We start from the raw sequence: 16,146 nt of genomic DNA on the forward strand, positions 1-16,146 counted from the left end.
AAAGGTATCCATGGCTTACCGGTAGCTGTCAATTAAAAAAAAAATTACTGCTGGAACTGTATTTTGTTCATTATAGAAAAGGCGATATGGAACAGCACTGGCTACAGCAATCTAGGATGTCCATCGAAGACAGCACAAAAACATGAACGTTCCCAAAGTCACTTGCAAGCCACTGTGACACTTAAAATCTTTGGACAAACCCGGATTGATGTTCAACTGGATGAGCAGAAGCGTAGGGATACAATACATCACAATGAGCAAGTAAGCAAAAAACGTGAGGCTCTTAAACGCTTGATTGATTCTGTTGTTTACCTTGGCAAGCAAGAATTGACATTCAGAGGGCATAATGAAGGCACCAATTCCTCAGATAGAGGTAATTATGTGGAATTACTTTGTCTGATTCTGAATACGACAGCATGTTAAGCAATCGCTTGTCAATAGCCACAGTATTCTCGGGTACCTCTAACAAGATTCAGAACGAGTAAAAGCAGAACTACAGGAAGCCGGTCCGTAGCTGTAGATGGTTGATTACACAACTGACGATGGAAATGCAGCTCAGCGTCTTGTGTTTTCAGGAATGTGACTGACAGTGTACCAAAAGAACAGCTGTTCTGTGAAAATGTGTTACGTTTACTAAAATAAAAATAAAAATGCTTTAAAAAGACCAAATTATATATGTGTATGTGTGTATATATATATATACACACACACATATATACACATATATATACACACATATAATAAGAATAATAATAAGAATAATAATAATAATAATAATAATAATAATAATAATAACAATAATGTGTATATATACATACACATACCCCTGCATGGCGAATAGTTTAGTAAGCATCTGTTCACCTGGTGATGATGGACGTTTTTGACGTTGGCAGTAAAATCAGCGTAAAGTTGAAATTTATCAATATCTTTCGGCTTGGCCCCTTTCTCATCCTTCTGTTCTTTCAATGCAGTCTTTGACACTGTGGAATGTATGGTTATATAGTCCTGTTCACATCTGTGAAGGAAAACAAAAGAAAAAAAAACAGTAATACATAACTTTAAAATCACAAATCTACACTTGGTGTAGGCAGCAAGAATGACCTCAACTGTAATTGTATATAAAATTAATGCGATAGCTTGTAACAATTGTAAGTCACCCTGGGTAAGGGCGTCTGCTAAGAAATAAATAATAATAATAATAAAATGCAAAGCAAATTGTTGATCTGTAGCTGTATGCCATAATAGCTAGATGCATAAAGTAATTTAACACTGGTTAGAATTTACTAAAATTAAATCATGTCAACCATACTGTATAATTTATTTATATATATATATATATATATATATATATATATATATATATATATATATATATATATATATATAAACAAAACCTAAGTAATAATCCTTTTATGTGATCCATGTTCTACAGTGTACCCATCTTGGCATTTTATAAATTATAATAAATAGCTTTCTTGTAATATTATGCCAAGGACCAGGACCATATGATGTGACATTATAGAGCAATCAGTTACTTAACTGGCTGGCTGTGAAAATTAACACAAGCACATTTTTATCAGTGTGTAAGAGGTCACCAAGCATCACTGTGTTGCATGTCTTTATGGAAAACCACCTGCAAGACCAGAGTCTGTCTACTTGCAGTTCGAAAGAACTGGAGACTGATCGGGGAAGACGACAGCTGAAAGCTGTTAGGTCACTATGCACAATAGCTACAATGCTAAATGCAGGTAGTGACCAGAAAAAAGTGTGCTGGAAAAATAATAATGTGGCCATGCTTTTTATTAGTGTTTGGTGCCATCTGGTGGTCAAACACAGTATCTGAGAAATAATTACAATTATTTGTGTGTTGTGTTTTAAAATTTCATATGGCATTGCTTGAATTAAATCGGCGACTGTGCACCTTGCTTTTTGAGCACTGTAAGACAGGAACAATTATATTTATATGGAAAATCAAGTGGAAAGGGCTACACGGAGGTTATCTTCCAATGCAAAGCAGAGGACAATAATAAAGAAAGCATACATACAATCTTTTTACAAAGACCAATGTCTCTTTGTCCTTGGCGATCATGTCTGCCAAGATTTGCTGAACTCCAGCCTCAACTTCAGCCAGTGTTGACAGGCCTAAGGAAGTAATGTATATAAAACAGGGTTTAGATCAAGAACAGTTTCTACATTGCTAAACTGCTGGAGTGTTTCCTTTGTCATGCAGGTTCAATGAGGTGGTTAAGATTTACTGCTGGGACAGAGTTTGTTAGCAATACTGCCGATGTTAGCATTGTTCCTATGAGCTGTAAAGGGACAGATTGGCCACCACAGTGTCCACTACTCAAACCAAATTTATTTAAAAACAATTAGCAGTGTAAAAGGCAGAGTGGATGGATGGATGGATGGACACATTATTTGTTGGTTTGCACTGCTGCAATAAAGACATACTGTAAGTGTGAAGCCACAGTGTAAAATATGGAATATCTGATTAAGTTGTATGGGACAATACTTTCTGAATAGCCTGTGACAAGCTACAGAACACCAAGCCTAAAAGATGTAAACCAAAATACAATATTTATCACATTAAAAACAGTTTTTATGTTTGCTTTTTTCTTTCTTTTTTTTTTACTAGATTAGATAGATAGATAGATAGATAGAGATAGATAGATAGATAGATAGATAGATAGATAGATAGATAGATAGATAGACAGTACTGTGCAAAAGTTTTAGGCAGGTGTGAAAAAATGCTGTAAAGTAAGAATGCTTTCAAAAATAGATGTTAATAGTTTATATTTACCAATTAACAAAATGCAAAGTGAGTGAACAGAAGAAAAATCTACATCAAATCAATATTTGGTGTGACCACCCTTTGCCTTCAAAACAGCATCAATTCTTCTAGGTACACTTGCACACAGTTTTTGAAGGAACTTGGCAGGTAGGTTGGCCCAAACATCTTGGAGAACTAACAACAGTTCTTCTGTGGATTTAGGCAGAACTCAGTTGCTTCTCTCTCTTCATGTAATCCCAGACAGACTCGATGATGTTGAGATCAGGGCTCTGTGGGGGCCATACCATCACTTCCAGGACTCCTTGTTCTTCTTTATGCTGAAGATAGTTCTTAATGACTTTCGCTGTATGTTTGGGGTCGTTGTCATGCTGCAGAATAAATTTGGGGCCAATCAGATGCCTCCCTGATGGTATTGCACGATGGATAAGTATCTGCCTGTACTTCTCAGCATTGAGGAGACCATTAATTATGACCAAATCCCCAACTCCATTTGCAGAAATGCAGCCCCAAACTTGCAAGGAACCTCCACCATGCTTCACTGTTGCCTGCAGACACTCATTCGTATGCCGCTCTCCAGCCCTTCGGTGAACAAACTGCCTTCTGCTACAGCCAAATATTTCAAATTTTGACTCATCAGTCCAGAGCACCTGCTGCCATTTTTCTGCACCCCAGTTCCTGTGTTTTCGTGCATAGTTGAGTCGCTTGGCCTTGTTTCTACGTCGGAGGTATGGCTTTTTGGCCGCAAGTCTTCCATGAAGGCCACTTCTGACCAGAATTCTCCGGACAGTAGATGGGTGTAGCAGGGTCCCACTGTTTTCTGCCAATTCTGAGCTGATGGCATTGCTGGACATCTTCCGATTGCGAAGGGAACTAAGCATGATGTGTCTTTCATCTGCTGCAGTAAGTTTCCTTGGCCGACCATTGCGTCTACGGTCCTCAACGTTGCCCGTTTCTTTGTGCTTCTTCAAAAGAGCTTGGACAGCACATCTGGAAACCCCTGTCTGCCTTGAAATTTCTGCCTGGGAGAGACCTTGCTGATGCAGTATAACTACCTTGTGTCTTGTTGCTGTGCTCAGTCTTGCCATGGTGTATGACTTTTGACAGTAAACTGTCTTCAGCAACCTCACCTTGTTAGCTGAGTTTGGCTGTTCCTCACCCAGTTTTATTCCTCCTACACAGCTGTTTCTGTTTCAGTTAATGATTGTGTTTCAACCTACATATTGAATTGATGATCATTAGCACCTGTTTGGTATAATTGTTTAATCATACACCTGACTATATGCCTACAAAATCCCTGACTTTGTGCAAGTGTACCTAGAAGCTGAATTGAAGCCTAGAATTGATGCTGTTTTGAAGGCAAATGGTGGTCACACCAAATATGGATTTGATTTGGATTTTTCTTCTGTTCACTCACTTTGCATTTAGTTAATTGATAAATATAATCTATTAACAAGTCTATTTTTGAAAGCATTCTTACTTTACAGCATTTTTCACACCTGCCTAAAACTTTTGCACACTACTGTATATATATATATTATTATTATTATTTGTTTATTTAGCAGACGCCTTTATCCAAGGCAACTTGCAGAGACTAAGGTGTGTGAACTATGCATCAGCTGCAGAGTCACTTACAACCATGTCTCACCCAAAAGACGGAGCACAAGGAGGTTAAGTGCCTTGCTCAGGGTCACACAATGAGTCAGTGGCTGAGGTGGGATTTGATCCGGGACCTCCTGGTTACAAGCCCTTTTCTTTAACCACTGGAACACACAGCCACCTATATATATATATATATATATATATATATATGAGAACACACACTGTCCTCCGAAGCGTGTGCCATCAGCCGACAGCTTTTTTTCACACTGCGGACTTACCATGCAATAAAAGCAATAAAGAAAATCACAGAAAAACACCAATATGCCACGTCTGTCAAGAGAGCAGCGCCTTCGTGCAATCAGCATGTTGGAGTCTGGACTAGGGCAGCGTACTGTGTCTCACCGTCTTGGGTGCTAACAGCCAGCAATTTCAAAACTGGTGAGACGGTACAACCAGACACACTCTATCAATGACAGGCCACGGGAGACGTGTGGCTTCTAGGGCTCGGAGACCACTGAACAGGCAGATGCTTATTCAGACACTACAAGAGGAATGGGCCAGGATTCCACAAGACAGCATCCGAAACCTGGAGCAAAGCATGCGGCACAGATGTACTGCTTGTATTGCTTCCAACGGTGCCACACACGCTACTAGCCTGTGACTTTCACAGTGTCCCCCGTCCCCCCATAGCATTAGACAGTAAAATATCAATTGTTATAAGTTTCTTTTGATGCTCAGTGAACTGTATACTATTCATGCATCTCTCTAACCAATACCCTTTCCTTCCTGTAATATTAGATTAGTTGTGCACCCATTTTTATTCTTAAACTATTGTTTTATATTTCTGTCGGTTATTGTCTAAGGTAATCTGAGTTCTACATGATCCCACCAAACCCGCCCTGGATAAGAGCGTCTGCTAAGAAATAGATAATTATGGTATGTCTCAGTTATTAACATTTGGACGTTTTTAAACAGGGCGCCTAGAGACTAATTTATATTTAAATAAATTGTATACCTAATTCACTACAGTGCACCCCTAATAATTTTCTGGTCTTCAGATAGCGCTTTACTTTTTCCCCATACTGACTTATTGGTAATAACAGCAATCCCCCCATGCCTAACCCTTTTATACTCTCTAAGAATGTTCACCTACAATCCAGCGTTTTCTAGACTTTTCTAGAATTAGGTTCTGCATTATCATACTGAAATTTCTAGCACCTTGTAGACAGTACTATCATAGCATCAAAGGGTATGAATAATTTTGAATTCGCATTTTGAGTTTTGCAAAAAAAGAGGTTTCCTAAAATTCTTTGTTTGAGAAATTTCTAGAAATTATAAATTTCCACTGGGGTATGTAAACTTTTGCGAACACCTGTATATATATATTATCCACAATATCACTGAGTTCTTGTATGGTAACGCTGCCGTACCTTCACTCTGGGGCTGTATGTAGGAGTGTAGATTAAGAGTTTGAGGAGACTCCAGCAGAACCAGGGCCGGGGGCTCCAGGCCCAGCTGTCTCGCTCTCCTGACCTTCGACAGCTTGCTGCCTTTCTTATAAGGAGCGTACTAATAAAAAATAAAAGCATTGTAACTGATTAATACATGCTGGTACTGTACCTCATACATCAAAGCCAGACCACGGGAACATGGAAGCCCTTTTTTCAGGGCCGGTGGCTTGAAACCTGGTTCCAGGAGACCTAGTTTGAGGCAACTTTGCTGTATCAAACCCCAAGTCTCCCTTGGTGTGTCATGCAGTGGCCTGAAACCTAGTCTCCTGAAACCAAGTTCCAAGCCACAAAGTGGCTTTGTGTTCCCTAATTTTTAATAGTAAACAAAAAATATGTTTAGTTCATTAAAAAGTCATTATAAATAAAATAAAACTTTTCAGTGGAATAAAATAAAGCTGCTGGTTGCTTATGATAGTTTTATTACAATAGTCAGACAGACGCTGAATTTACTGAGAATAGCTTCAGAGAACAGCTTTGAGAGTTTGTGTTGATGAAGTACTGAAATTGGTCCACTACATACCAAAATGCAATATCTGAATCCAAGTGCAACAACACCGGTCTACATGGTTTACTGCTGCAAACTGAAAAGAATGTGAAAATCCTTACACTGATTACTCACCACATGATCCAACTCATCCGCTGATCTACAGTTCAACAGAGCCTTCTCCAGGCTGATTGTTAAAGTCCCCTCCTTCTTCAGAGTCTGTATCGCTGCATGGACCTTCTTTGCTACATTTCTAAAACAAGATAAAAACAGAAACCATGCAGATTAAATATTCTGAAACCAGATGGTACAACCAGTAATGGAAACATGCAAGTATGCAGTAACATACAGTACACCCCCCACCAGAGCCGGAAATGCACCAATGAGAGCCATCGCAGCATCATGAAAAAGTAAGCCACCAGGACCTATAGCCACAGGGATGGAATTAGGACCCCCCATTGAGTAGCAGTCTGATCCATTCCTCTGTTTACTATGGATTTAATAAGACATCTGAGCTTGTTACCTATACACTGTGGCTAATCAACCTAGTAGTAAAACCTGGAACTGGTGAAACTACTATGCATTAGAAGTTTTATTTCCATCCCTGTATCCATCTTACACAGATGTAAAAAATGCAAGTATGATATATGTACAGACCAACCGACAGGTTCTTCCATACTGTCTATCCCAGATTCTCGTTTCTTACCGTAGCTCCTCCATAGTGAGCTGCACGTCTCGCACTGCATCAGCGTCCATGTGGTTGATGAGCTCCTTCCTGTAGCGCACGATAAACGGGATTGTGTTCTCCTCTTTGAACAGGTTCACTAAGTTTTCACACACCCACGGATCTACAACCGTTCTTTCAGACAAAACCTGCAATCAGATGATTCATTTGTCAACACATTCAGATATCAAGTCTGATGTTGTATCTGGAGATTAATAGGACATTATTCTTAATCCCCAGACTGCAGGACTGTTGAATGTCTTTTCTGAAATGTGTGCACCATATTTCTAAAGGGTTTACTCAAGTCTTTAGTTCGCTCTGTACATATATTGAAAGTGACTCACAAAGTCTTACTGTAGCCAAAATGTACTGTTTGATCAACATACCTGAATGATATCCCAGTTCATCTGCACATCTCCAAGACTGCTGTTGTCCTTTTTATAATGTTTTACTGGTTTGCCATCAGGGCACCCAGCAGTTTTCATCTTCTTTAAAGCAGGCTCGTCGAAGGTAAAATCATCTTCAGGTTCTTCCTTCTTAACACCAGGCAGCTGATAACTAGACGAAGGTCCTTCAGGGAGATGTGCCAAATCATGCTTCAGTTCTTTTGGTTCTGCACTTTTTCCCTGCTTTTCACTTTGTGGCCATTTTGTGCTTGTTGCTTCTTTCACCTGAGCACCCTGGTACTGCTCAGTTTCATTATGGTTTCCATCAGTGACAATAAATGACAGTCTCTGTAAAAGTTGATGAGGGTAAGTGTTATTAGTCTACATGAAGAGACATTAAAAAGTTACGTCAGCATGATAACATGGAGGTTTTTTCACTATCCTCGCACCCCCTTAACCGCATCATCCGATACTGCCAGCTAGTACAAACCTACAACTTCAGCAATATTCCAGGTTAGTTCTCCTTTGTAACAAAGGATCTTCCAAACGGAATGTTATAATATTTTATTTAGTTTTTTATCTAAATTAATCCAGAATGCGGGAGTGAAGCACACATTAAACATAACAATACTGAGAGCGGCTTCATGAAAACTGTATAAAGCTTTATAATACAGGGTTATCGGAGAGCAAGCATCTCTATACAAGGGGATTTTTCCCTTTATGAAGTGCTTGCGGTCTACATGTGACAGTATAACCCAGCTTAGTTCACTTTTTTACTTCTCAGTTTTTTTGCTTAACCTGTTACTTCTCTCTGCAGGTACAGAGCAGCACCCCCTGCCCTGCCAGCCCAGCTCAGCCCAGCCCCACCCCACATCCGCATCTGCCCCTGCCCCCGCCCCCAGCAGTCAAAACTGGGGCTCTAATTGAAAGATCCTCTGCGGTATTTAATTATCATTAGACACTTTCTATCAAGTGGTCAAACAAGTACACAATTTCTGTAGGACTTCATGTCCAGTAAGCAATAGTTTTAATGTATACTGTACCTCTTCTTTCACAGGCACCCCGACAACACCTGCATCTTTTTCCAGAGCTGACGCTTTTGTTTTTCTTCCTACTTTGGGTTTTTCAGCAGCTGTTTTTTTGGGTGCTTTTGGTTTTGGTGTTTTTGGTACTTTGGGGGCTTTGGGGGCTTTGGGGGCTTTAGGTGGTTTTGGGGGCTTGGGCTCTTTCGGTTTCACAGGTTTCTTTCTCGGTTTCGTCACTTTGCTCTCCGGTACCCACTCCTCCTCCTCCTCCTCCTTTTCATCTTCACATTCTGTACTTCTGAAATCAGATTAATACAACACAATGAAACTGTAAACCGCACAGAATTAGTTAATTCAGCTGCTATGCATAGTTCTCTTTATAGTCAAGGAGCCATTTTTCAAAACAACCTTTTATAAAATAAAAACAAAGCCAACCCATCTATGGATAAAACCATAACAAATGCATGCTCAACAAAATACAGATCAGAACTGGAGCAAGATTGCCATCAATTTTTAAATAATACAGATCAGAACTGGAGCAAGATTGCCATCAATTTTTAAATAATACAGATCAGAACTGGAGCAAGATTGCCATCAATTTTTAAATAATTTTGCTGCACAACCAGCTTAATCTACCCATCTTCTCACTTTGTTTAACACCGAAACACCTCTGAAGGCACAACACGAGTAAACATCGCCACCTCTGTGTCGGTCCACAGGCTCAGCAACAGTGCCCCAATGCTCTCTGTGCTTGATAGAATGCCTCACTGAACTGTGCCATTCATGCCTACACTGTAGTGAATAGGCATCACACAGCATGTGGATTTATAGCTGGAAAGGATCATCTGTACAGCAAAGAAATCAAGTGCAGTGTGGAAGAGAGAGCTAGGCTATAGCCTAACTTCAGAGGTTGTTCAAATAAAAAGTGTAGGTATACAACATTAGAAGTCTGACAATGAAAAGGTGAGCAGTGGAAATAATAAAGAACTGGACAACTGACACAAATGTAAAACATTAGACACTACACACTGCGTCAATTGAGCTACAATACAGATACATATTTTTACAGATATACATACAACAAGACTTGTTTAATGTTAGCGGTTTGTTTTTCATAACTTTGGTACATAAGAGCCCCATTTCAAATACTGAAAGCGTGTAAGCATTTGTCATGTAAATAGACTGCACCTTACATATATATTTGTAACGTTACTGCTGTCAGCTTTTTTACACCCAATTATTTAATAAGTGTGGTTATTCAAAAACATGCACTTTAGGGTTAAACTTGTATACCACTAGTCAAATTATGTACAGGTTTTATGGACAGAACCCTAATTTACCAAAGAAGTTACAAAAGGTACAAAAATCTGGGACATCGAAATGGAAGGGGGTTGTTAAAAGTTTAAACCTTCTTTAGAAATCCTATATTCATTCAATAGGAAACACTGATAATATCACTACTATTGTATTGACAACCAATTAATATTGTGCATCTATTGCAGCAAAGGTGTCTATCTAAACTGCTCAATGTACGGTGCTGGCGTTGCGGTGCTGTTGCAGTAATCTACGTGGAAGTGGAAGCATAAGATTAAAAACTGTGATCCAGGGAAAGCAAGGACAGGTGGCAACCTCTGGAGTTTGATGTTATTTTTTTCATTTTTGGTGCATTTTGTAACCAGTCGTACAAGGAAATAATGAATGTTTCAAAGCAACTTTTTATTTTATGGAATCTGCTCTACGAGGCATAAACTGAATCCTCAACGTGCACTGTGACACCAATATTACCTTAATGTATTATTGAAATGTGTGTCAAGAATCTAGACAGTGTGACACAAATATTACCCTAATGTACTATTGAAATGTGTGTCAAAAATCTACAGTGTGACACTAATATTACTCTAATGTACTACTGAAATGTGTGTCATTAAACTAGACAGTGTGACACTAATAATCACCCTAATGTACTATTGAAATGTGTGTCATTAAACTATACGTTTGTATTTCAGTGGTCGGTGGACATAGGTGCAGCATGCACACTGAGCGTGCTTTTGTCAAAATAAAACATAAAGCAATAATGAATGTTGGTGCACATTGGTGACGTGTTCTAGAATCAGACGTAAACCTTACGTGTTCTAGAATCAGACCTAAACCTTACGTGTTCAACAATGATTCATCCTCGTCGTCCGAGTCTTGCTTTTTGCACACCGTCACGCGAGGTCTTCGCATCATCTACAAATAAATACATAAACACATTTGACGGCAGAGACAAGCAGACTCGAGGGTAGACCAACGTACATGTAATACATTATCGGGAGAACACACAGTGTTCTGTTTTATTTATTTACTTATTTTGGTTCATGAAGCGGCGAAGCTGCGGGGCCCCCCCGGAACGACACACGTATAGACAAAACAAGGCAAGTGTGGCCGATTTCTCCACAACACATCGTTATACCGCTACTTCAACAAGACAATGAAAACAAATTGAACTCCACACATGTTTGAGTACTGTCCTGCAGAATTCACAATGCTTAATGTATTTAAATATATGTATGTTTAACATAACTTACCATTTTAACCACGAATACAGTCTATCTCCAGTATATACTGAGACTGCACGTATGCCTGTTCAAATGTACCGCGTTTACAAACGTAATGTATTTGAAAAGACGGCTCTAGCAAAATTAAAACAAACACATAAATACATGGAATGCCCATTCTAAACCCATCTCTGGTATATTCCAGCTTTAGTACTCACTTTTATTTTGATGTACTCGCCACCTATAAATCATGCAAACAAACCAGTGCACAGGGACACCTTTCGCGAGCGCTCCACGAGATTTCGTCTTCCGCAAACAAAGAGGAAAAGGGCAGTTCCAAAACCATACTTACTACTAACTAAACGTTACGCCTTGCAATAATCGACCATTAGCTGAAAGACAGATTAGGATGTATTTATAAAACTTACAAATATGTATTAGCAAGACTTACGATGGACAGTGATTTAAAAAAAATGTACAATGTACACAAAAGAAATCCCTCTTTTGAAATGGTACATCCCAAAGCCTCGTCTCAAAGTTTTTAAAGTCATAGTGGCTTCATTCTTCATAGGGAACCAATCACATGACTGAAAAGCGGTTCCTATTCACAAAGCGGTACGTAGACACATTTTGCCATAATACGAAGAACCGCTTATCCAGTTGTTTGTTATTATGGACAACCTATCTGGTGCCAGGACAAGGCTGGTAATATTGCAGTATTCTATAGTGATATACAGTACAGACAGACAGACCCCAGATAACCCACATCTGTACATATTATTATTTTAGTATTATTTATTTATTAGCAGACGCCCTTATCCAGGGTGATTTACAATTGTTACAAAATATCACATTATTTTTACATACAATTACATTATTTTTTTCACATTATGTTTACATACAATTACCCATTTATACAGCTGGGTTCTTACTGGAGCAATCTAGGTAAAATACCTTGCTCAAGGGTACAGCAGCAGTGTCCCCCCACCTGGGATTGAACCCACAACCCTCCGGTCAAGAGTTCAGAGTCCTAACCACTACTCCACACTGCTGCCCCTGCTTTGTCTATAGTTTACATCTGAAAAGAATTATCGTTAGATGATTTATCATATTTCTTCTATAACTTAAAATGCTTACGGATCAATAACCCCTACAATATTAAATAACTTGTGATAAATAATATGCTTAGCAAGTTTCATCACACACGTTGTATCTCAAGATATATGTAAAGCTGTAAGGTTTGAAACACTAACAAATACAAATTCGGTTTTGGTGCATTTACAGTGCAGCACTTGGATGAGTCACCTCATTGTTGAGTCACTTTCCACCACTAGATGGTGCCATATTCACACATTGTAAAGGACAGGATGCTAGTCTGCCTGACATATGTTCTGAACTAATCGATTATTTATGACTAAGGATACGATTTTGTAAATGACGACTTTAAAAATGCAGTATGTGATGCAGTGAAAAGCATGCAAGTGAACATAGATCTCGAGTCGTTTGTGATCTTCGCATACATACAGCGCTTGTACATTTATTTTTAGAAACAAAAAAAGTGGGTTTGCATCTTCAAAAAATATTAATTAATACTTACATTTTATTTCTTTCAAGTAGTCTGTTGGTGAACAGCAATTTTCAAGTCTTGCCACAGATTCTCAATCGGATTGAGGTCTGGGCTTTGACTGGGCCATTCTAAGACATTCAGGTTCTTGTTTTTAAACCACTCCAGTGTAGCTTTGGCTGTGTGTTTAGGGTCATTGTCCTGCTGGAAGGTGAACCTCCGCCCCAGTCCCAGGTCTCTTGCAGACTGAAACAAGTTTTCCTCTAGAATTTCCCAGTATTTGGCTCCATCCAACTTGCCCTCAATCCTGACCAGTTTCCCAGTCCCTGCCGACGAAAAGTATCCCCATAACATGATGCTGCCACCACCATGCTTCACCGTGGGGATGGTGTTCTCAGGGTGATGAGCAGTGTTGGCTTTGCGCCACACATAGCGTTTTGCACTAAGGCCAAAAAGTTCAATTTTGGTCTCATCAGACCAGAGAACCTTTTTCCACATGTTTGCTGTGTCTCCTACATGCCTTTTGGCAAAATCCAAAAGGGATTTGATATGGGTTTTTTTCAGCAATGGCTTTCTTCTCGCCACTCTTCCATAAAGGCCAGCTTTGTGGAGCGTCCGGGTTATAGTTTTCCCATAGACAGTTTCTCCCATCTCAGCTGTGGATCTCTCCAGCTCCTTCAGAGTTACCATTGGCCTCTTCGTTGCTTCTCTGACTAATGCCCTCCTTACCTGGTCACTGAGTTTTGGTGGACGGCCTTCTCTAGGCAGAGTCGCGGTTGTGCCATATTCTTTCCATTTTTTAATAATGGATTTAACGGTGTTCCGGGGGATGTTCAAAGTTTGGGATATTTTTTTATAACCCAACCTTGATTGGTGCTTCTCCAGAACTTTATCCCGGACTTGTTTTGATAGCTCCTTGGTCTTCATGATGCTGTTTGTTTAGATATGCTCTCTAACAAACTCTGGGGCCTTCCAGAAACAGGTGCATTTAATCTTCTTCTCAAGGCAATTGGTTGCACCAGAGCTTATTTAGGGGTGTCACAGCAAAGGGGGTGAATACTTATGCAATCAAGACTTTTCCGTTTTTTATTTGTAAATAATTTTGAAAAATATGTAGATTTATTTCCCCACTTCGACATTATGGACTATTTTGTGTAGATCAGTGACAAAAAATCCTAATTTAATCCATTTTAATTCCAGGTTGTAACACTGCAGAATGTGGAAAAGTCCAAGGGGGGTGAATACTTATGCAAGGCACTGTATATTTATATATATTGTGGCTGTGTCAAGAAGGACGCAATGCAAGGTTTCAAGGCTAAACTTTTTATTTGTTTTAGCCTTAATAATGCTTTACCTAAGCTGCTGTCAGCCACAGCTCACGCTTCTACAAGTCAGCTTTCTTCTCTCTTTAGTCAGGCCATCCGTCCATGAGCTGAAGCTGAACCGAAAGTGGGTCATGCAGCAAGACAATGATCCTAAACATACAAGCAGATCTAAAAAAGAATGGCTGCAGAAGAAGAAATTCCGCGTTTTAGAATGGCCAGTCAAAGTCCGGACCTAAACCCCATCGAAATGTTGTGGCAGGATCTGAAGCGAGCTGTCCATGCAAGGAACATACTTTTTCACACATGAATATTGAATGTTGAATCATTTGTGAATAAATAAATGTTGAAAAAGTATCATGTTTTTTTGTCATTTGTTTAATCAGGTTATCTGTATCTATTATTAAGACTTAGATTAAGATCTAATAACATTTTAGGTTTGAAATATGTGACAATCCTAAGGGGTTCACAAACTTTTTCTCGGCACTGTATTTGTAGAACAACCAGCGGTTCCATCATTCTGAAATGGAAGGGACAACATGTCATTTTTTGTCACTATTGATTCCTGAGAGAATATTCATGAAAACGGTTTATAAATAAAACTACCTCTAAAATAAAAAAAGAAATTCCCATACTCTACTCACAAAGACACAGATCTATAGTCGCCCATTAAAATGTAAACATTAGCTAAACAAAGTAAACATTAGCTCAGCAATCAACAAAGTGTCCCCTAAGTATTTAATGTGGTTATAGCCAGCAGAATAATCCCATAAAGCTTACCTATTGTGCACGTCCATTCACTATGAAAGAAAGATGAAACACATGTTATAGCCAAAAATGTTTAGGATGCCTTATTTCCAGGTTATTTCACCTCAGCAGTGTCTTTGGGATCTAAGCATGCCATTGGCTGCAAAGCATGTCTGTCATTAGGAGAAGCAACTGGTTCCCCACTGAAAGGAAGTAAGCTATTGAAAAGTTTCACTCAACAGGTGAAATGCACAAGGAAGTGGAATACTACCTGAAAGTAAGACATGTCATATATATACATACACACACACTCACACATATACTGTGTTTCTTTCAGAAGTGCACATGATTAGACAGATAGGGCAGCAGTGTGGAGTAGTGGTTAGGGCTCTGGACTCTTGACTGAGGGTTGTGAGTTCAATCCCCAGTGGGGGACACTGCTGTTGTACCCTTGAGCAAGGTACTTTACCTAGATTGCTCCAGTAAAAACCCAGCTGTATACATGGGTAATTGTATGTGAAATAATGTATAATGTGATATCTTGTAACAATTGTAAGTCGCCCTGGATAAGGGCGTCTGCTAAGAAATAAAATAATAAAAATAATAATAGGGTTTCTGGAATGAGTGTTTGCTGTAAGCACTTTAATCTCACTTCATATGATTTACAGTAAAGCCTGATTTACAGCACTCCTGTTTACCTTACTCTCCGTTTAATCATGCTGGAATACCCCGGTCTGAAAATAACAGGAGTCAACGGGGATTTGCTCCTGATAATGTCACTTATTGTCACGCTATGTTTAATATCACTTACATTTATCAGTCATACAACTGATTGTAGTTTAAACTAGGTTTAAACAATGAATACAGTTGTAATCAATGCAATATACAGTACAATTATTGGACACTATCAGACTTTCGATTAGAGTCGTTCACTATTATTAATTGCATCTAACACACCTGCACTGTAATTATATCACAGTTCATATGCATTGGCTAGGTAGCCATGAATCTCTTTAAACACATTTCCTAAAGCATAGAGTCGCCATTTGTAGTATTTTTAATGAAACTGTAACAAACAAAAGCAAATAAATAAAGAGTGATGCGTTGCCACGCCCTTGAAAAGCTGGTTCTTGGTCCCTATGGTATCAAGATCACTCCTCGCTATCTTTGGAACATTGTTTTTTGACCGCTACAGTTTTACAGGTATCAAGCCGATCCGCCTTTCCTTGTCACTGATAAATTTTTTTTTGTTTTTACAGCAGTGGCGGGGAACGTATGTCACTGTAATACAGTACGTCAATGGCCACGATACATTATGCAATTTCGGTGCAATGAGATCGCATGCAATCCGATTGCGTGCTTGCATGCAGTCGCAATAGGGTGCGATCGGGCGCGATGTATATATATAGGGTGTTTGGAAGCGGGAAAGAGAGTATTTGTATACGCCTGTTTC

General features: G+C 39.2%; 1 protein-coding gene across 4 annotated transcripts in view; it reads right to left on the reverse strand.

The window, feature by feature from the left end:
- Positions 1 to 11,400, reverse strand: part of LOC117411508 (S1 RNA-binding domain-containing protein 1) — a 123,461-nt gene extending 112,061 nt beyond the window's left edge. For 3 of the 4 annotated variants that reach the window (XM_059024820.1, XM_059024819.1, XM_059024822.1), the window contains exons 1-9: positions 11,091 to 11,272; positions 10,679 to 10,752; positions 8,542 to 8,821; positions 7,499 to 7,846; positions 7,095 to 7,261; positions 6,524 to 6,641; positions 5,824 to 5,962; positions 2,046 to 2,142; positions 862 to 1,015 (exon numbers count right to left, since the gene is read on the reverse strand). In XM_059024820.1, coding sequence (XP_058880803.1) covers positions 862 to 1,015; positions 2,046 to 2,142; positions 5,824 to 5,962; positions 6,524 to 6,641; positions 7,095 to 7,261; positions 7,499 to 7,846; positions 8,542 to 8,821; positions 10,679 to 10,752; positions 11,091 to 11,093 — 1,380 coding nt within the window. In that variant the 5' untranslated portion in view covers positions 11,094 to 11,272. The other variant, XM_059024821.1, reaches the window with a different exon arrangement.
- Positions 11,401 to 16,146: the final 4,746 nt, after the last annotated feature.

The sequence above is a fragment of the Acipenser ruthenus genome, chromosome 6, assembly GCF_902713425.1.
Source record: "Acipenser ruthenus chromosome 6, fAciRut3.2 maternal haplotype, whole genome shotgun sequence".
Classification (NCBI taxonomy): domain Eukaryota; kingdom Metazoa; phylum Chordata; class Actinopteri; order Acipenseriformes; family Acipenseridae; genus Acipenser; species Acipenser ruthenus.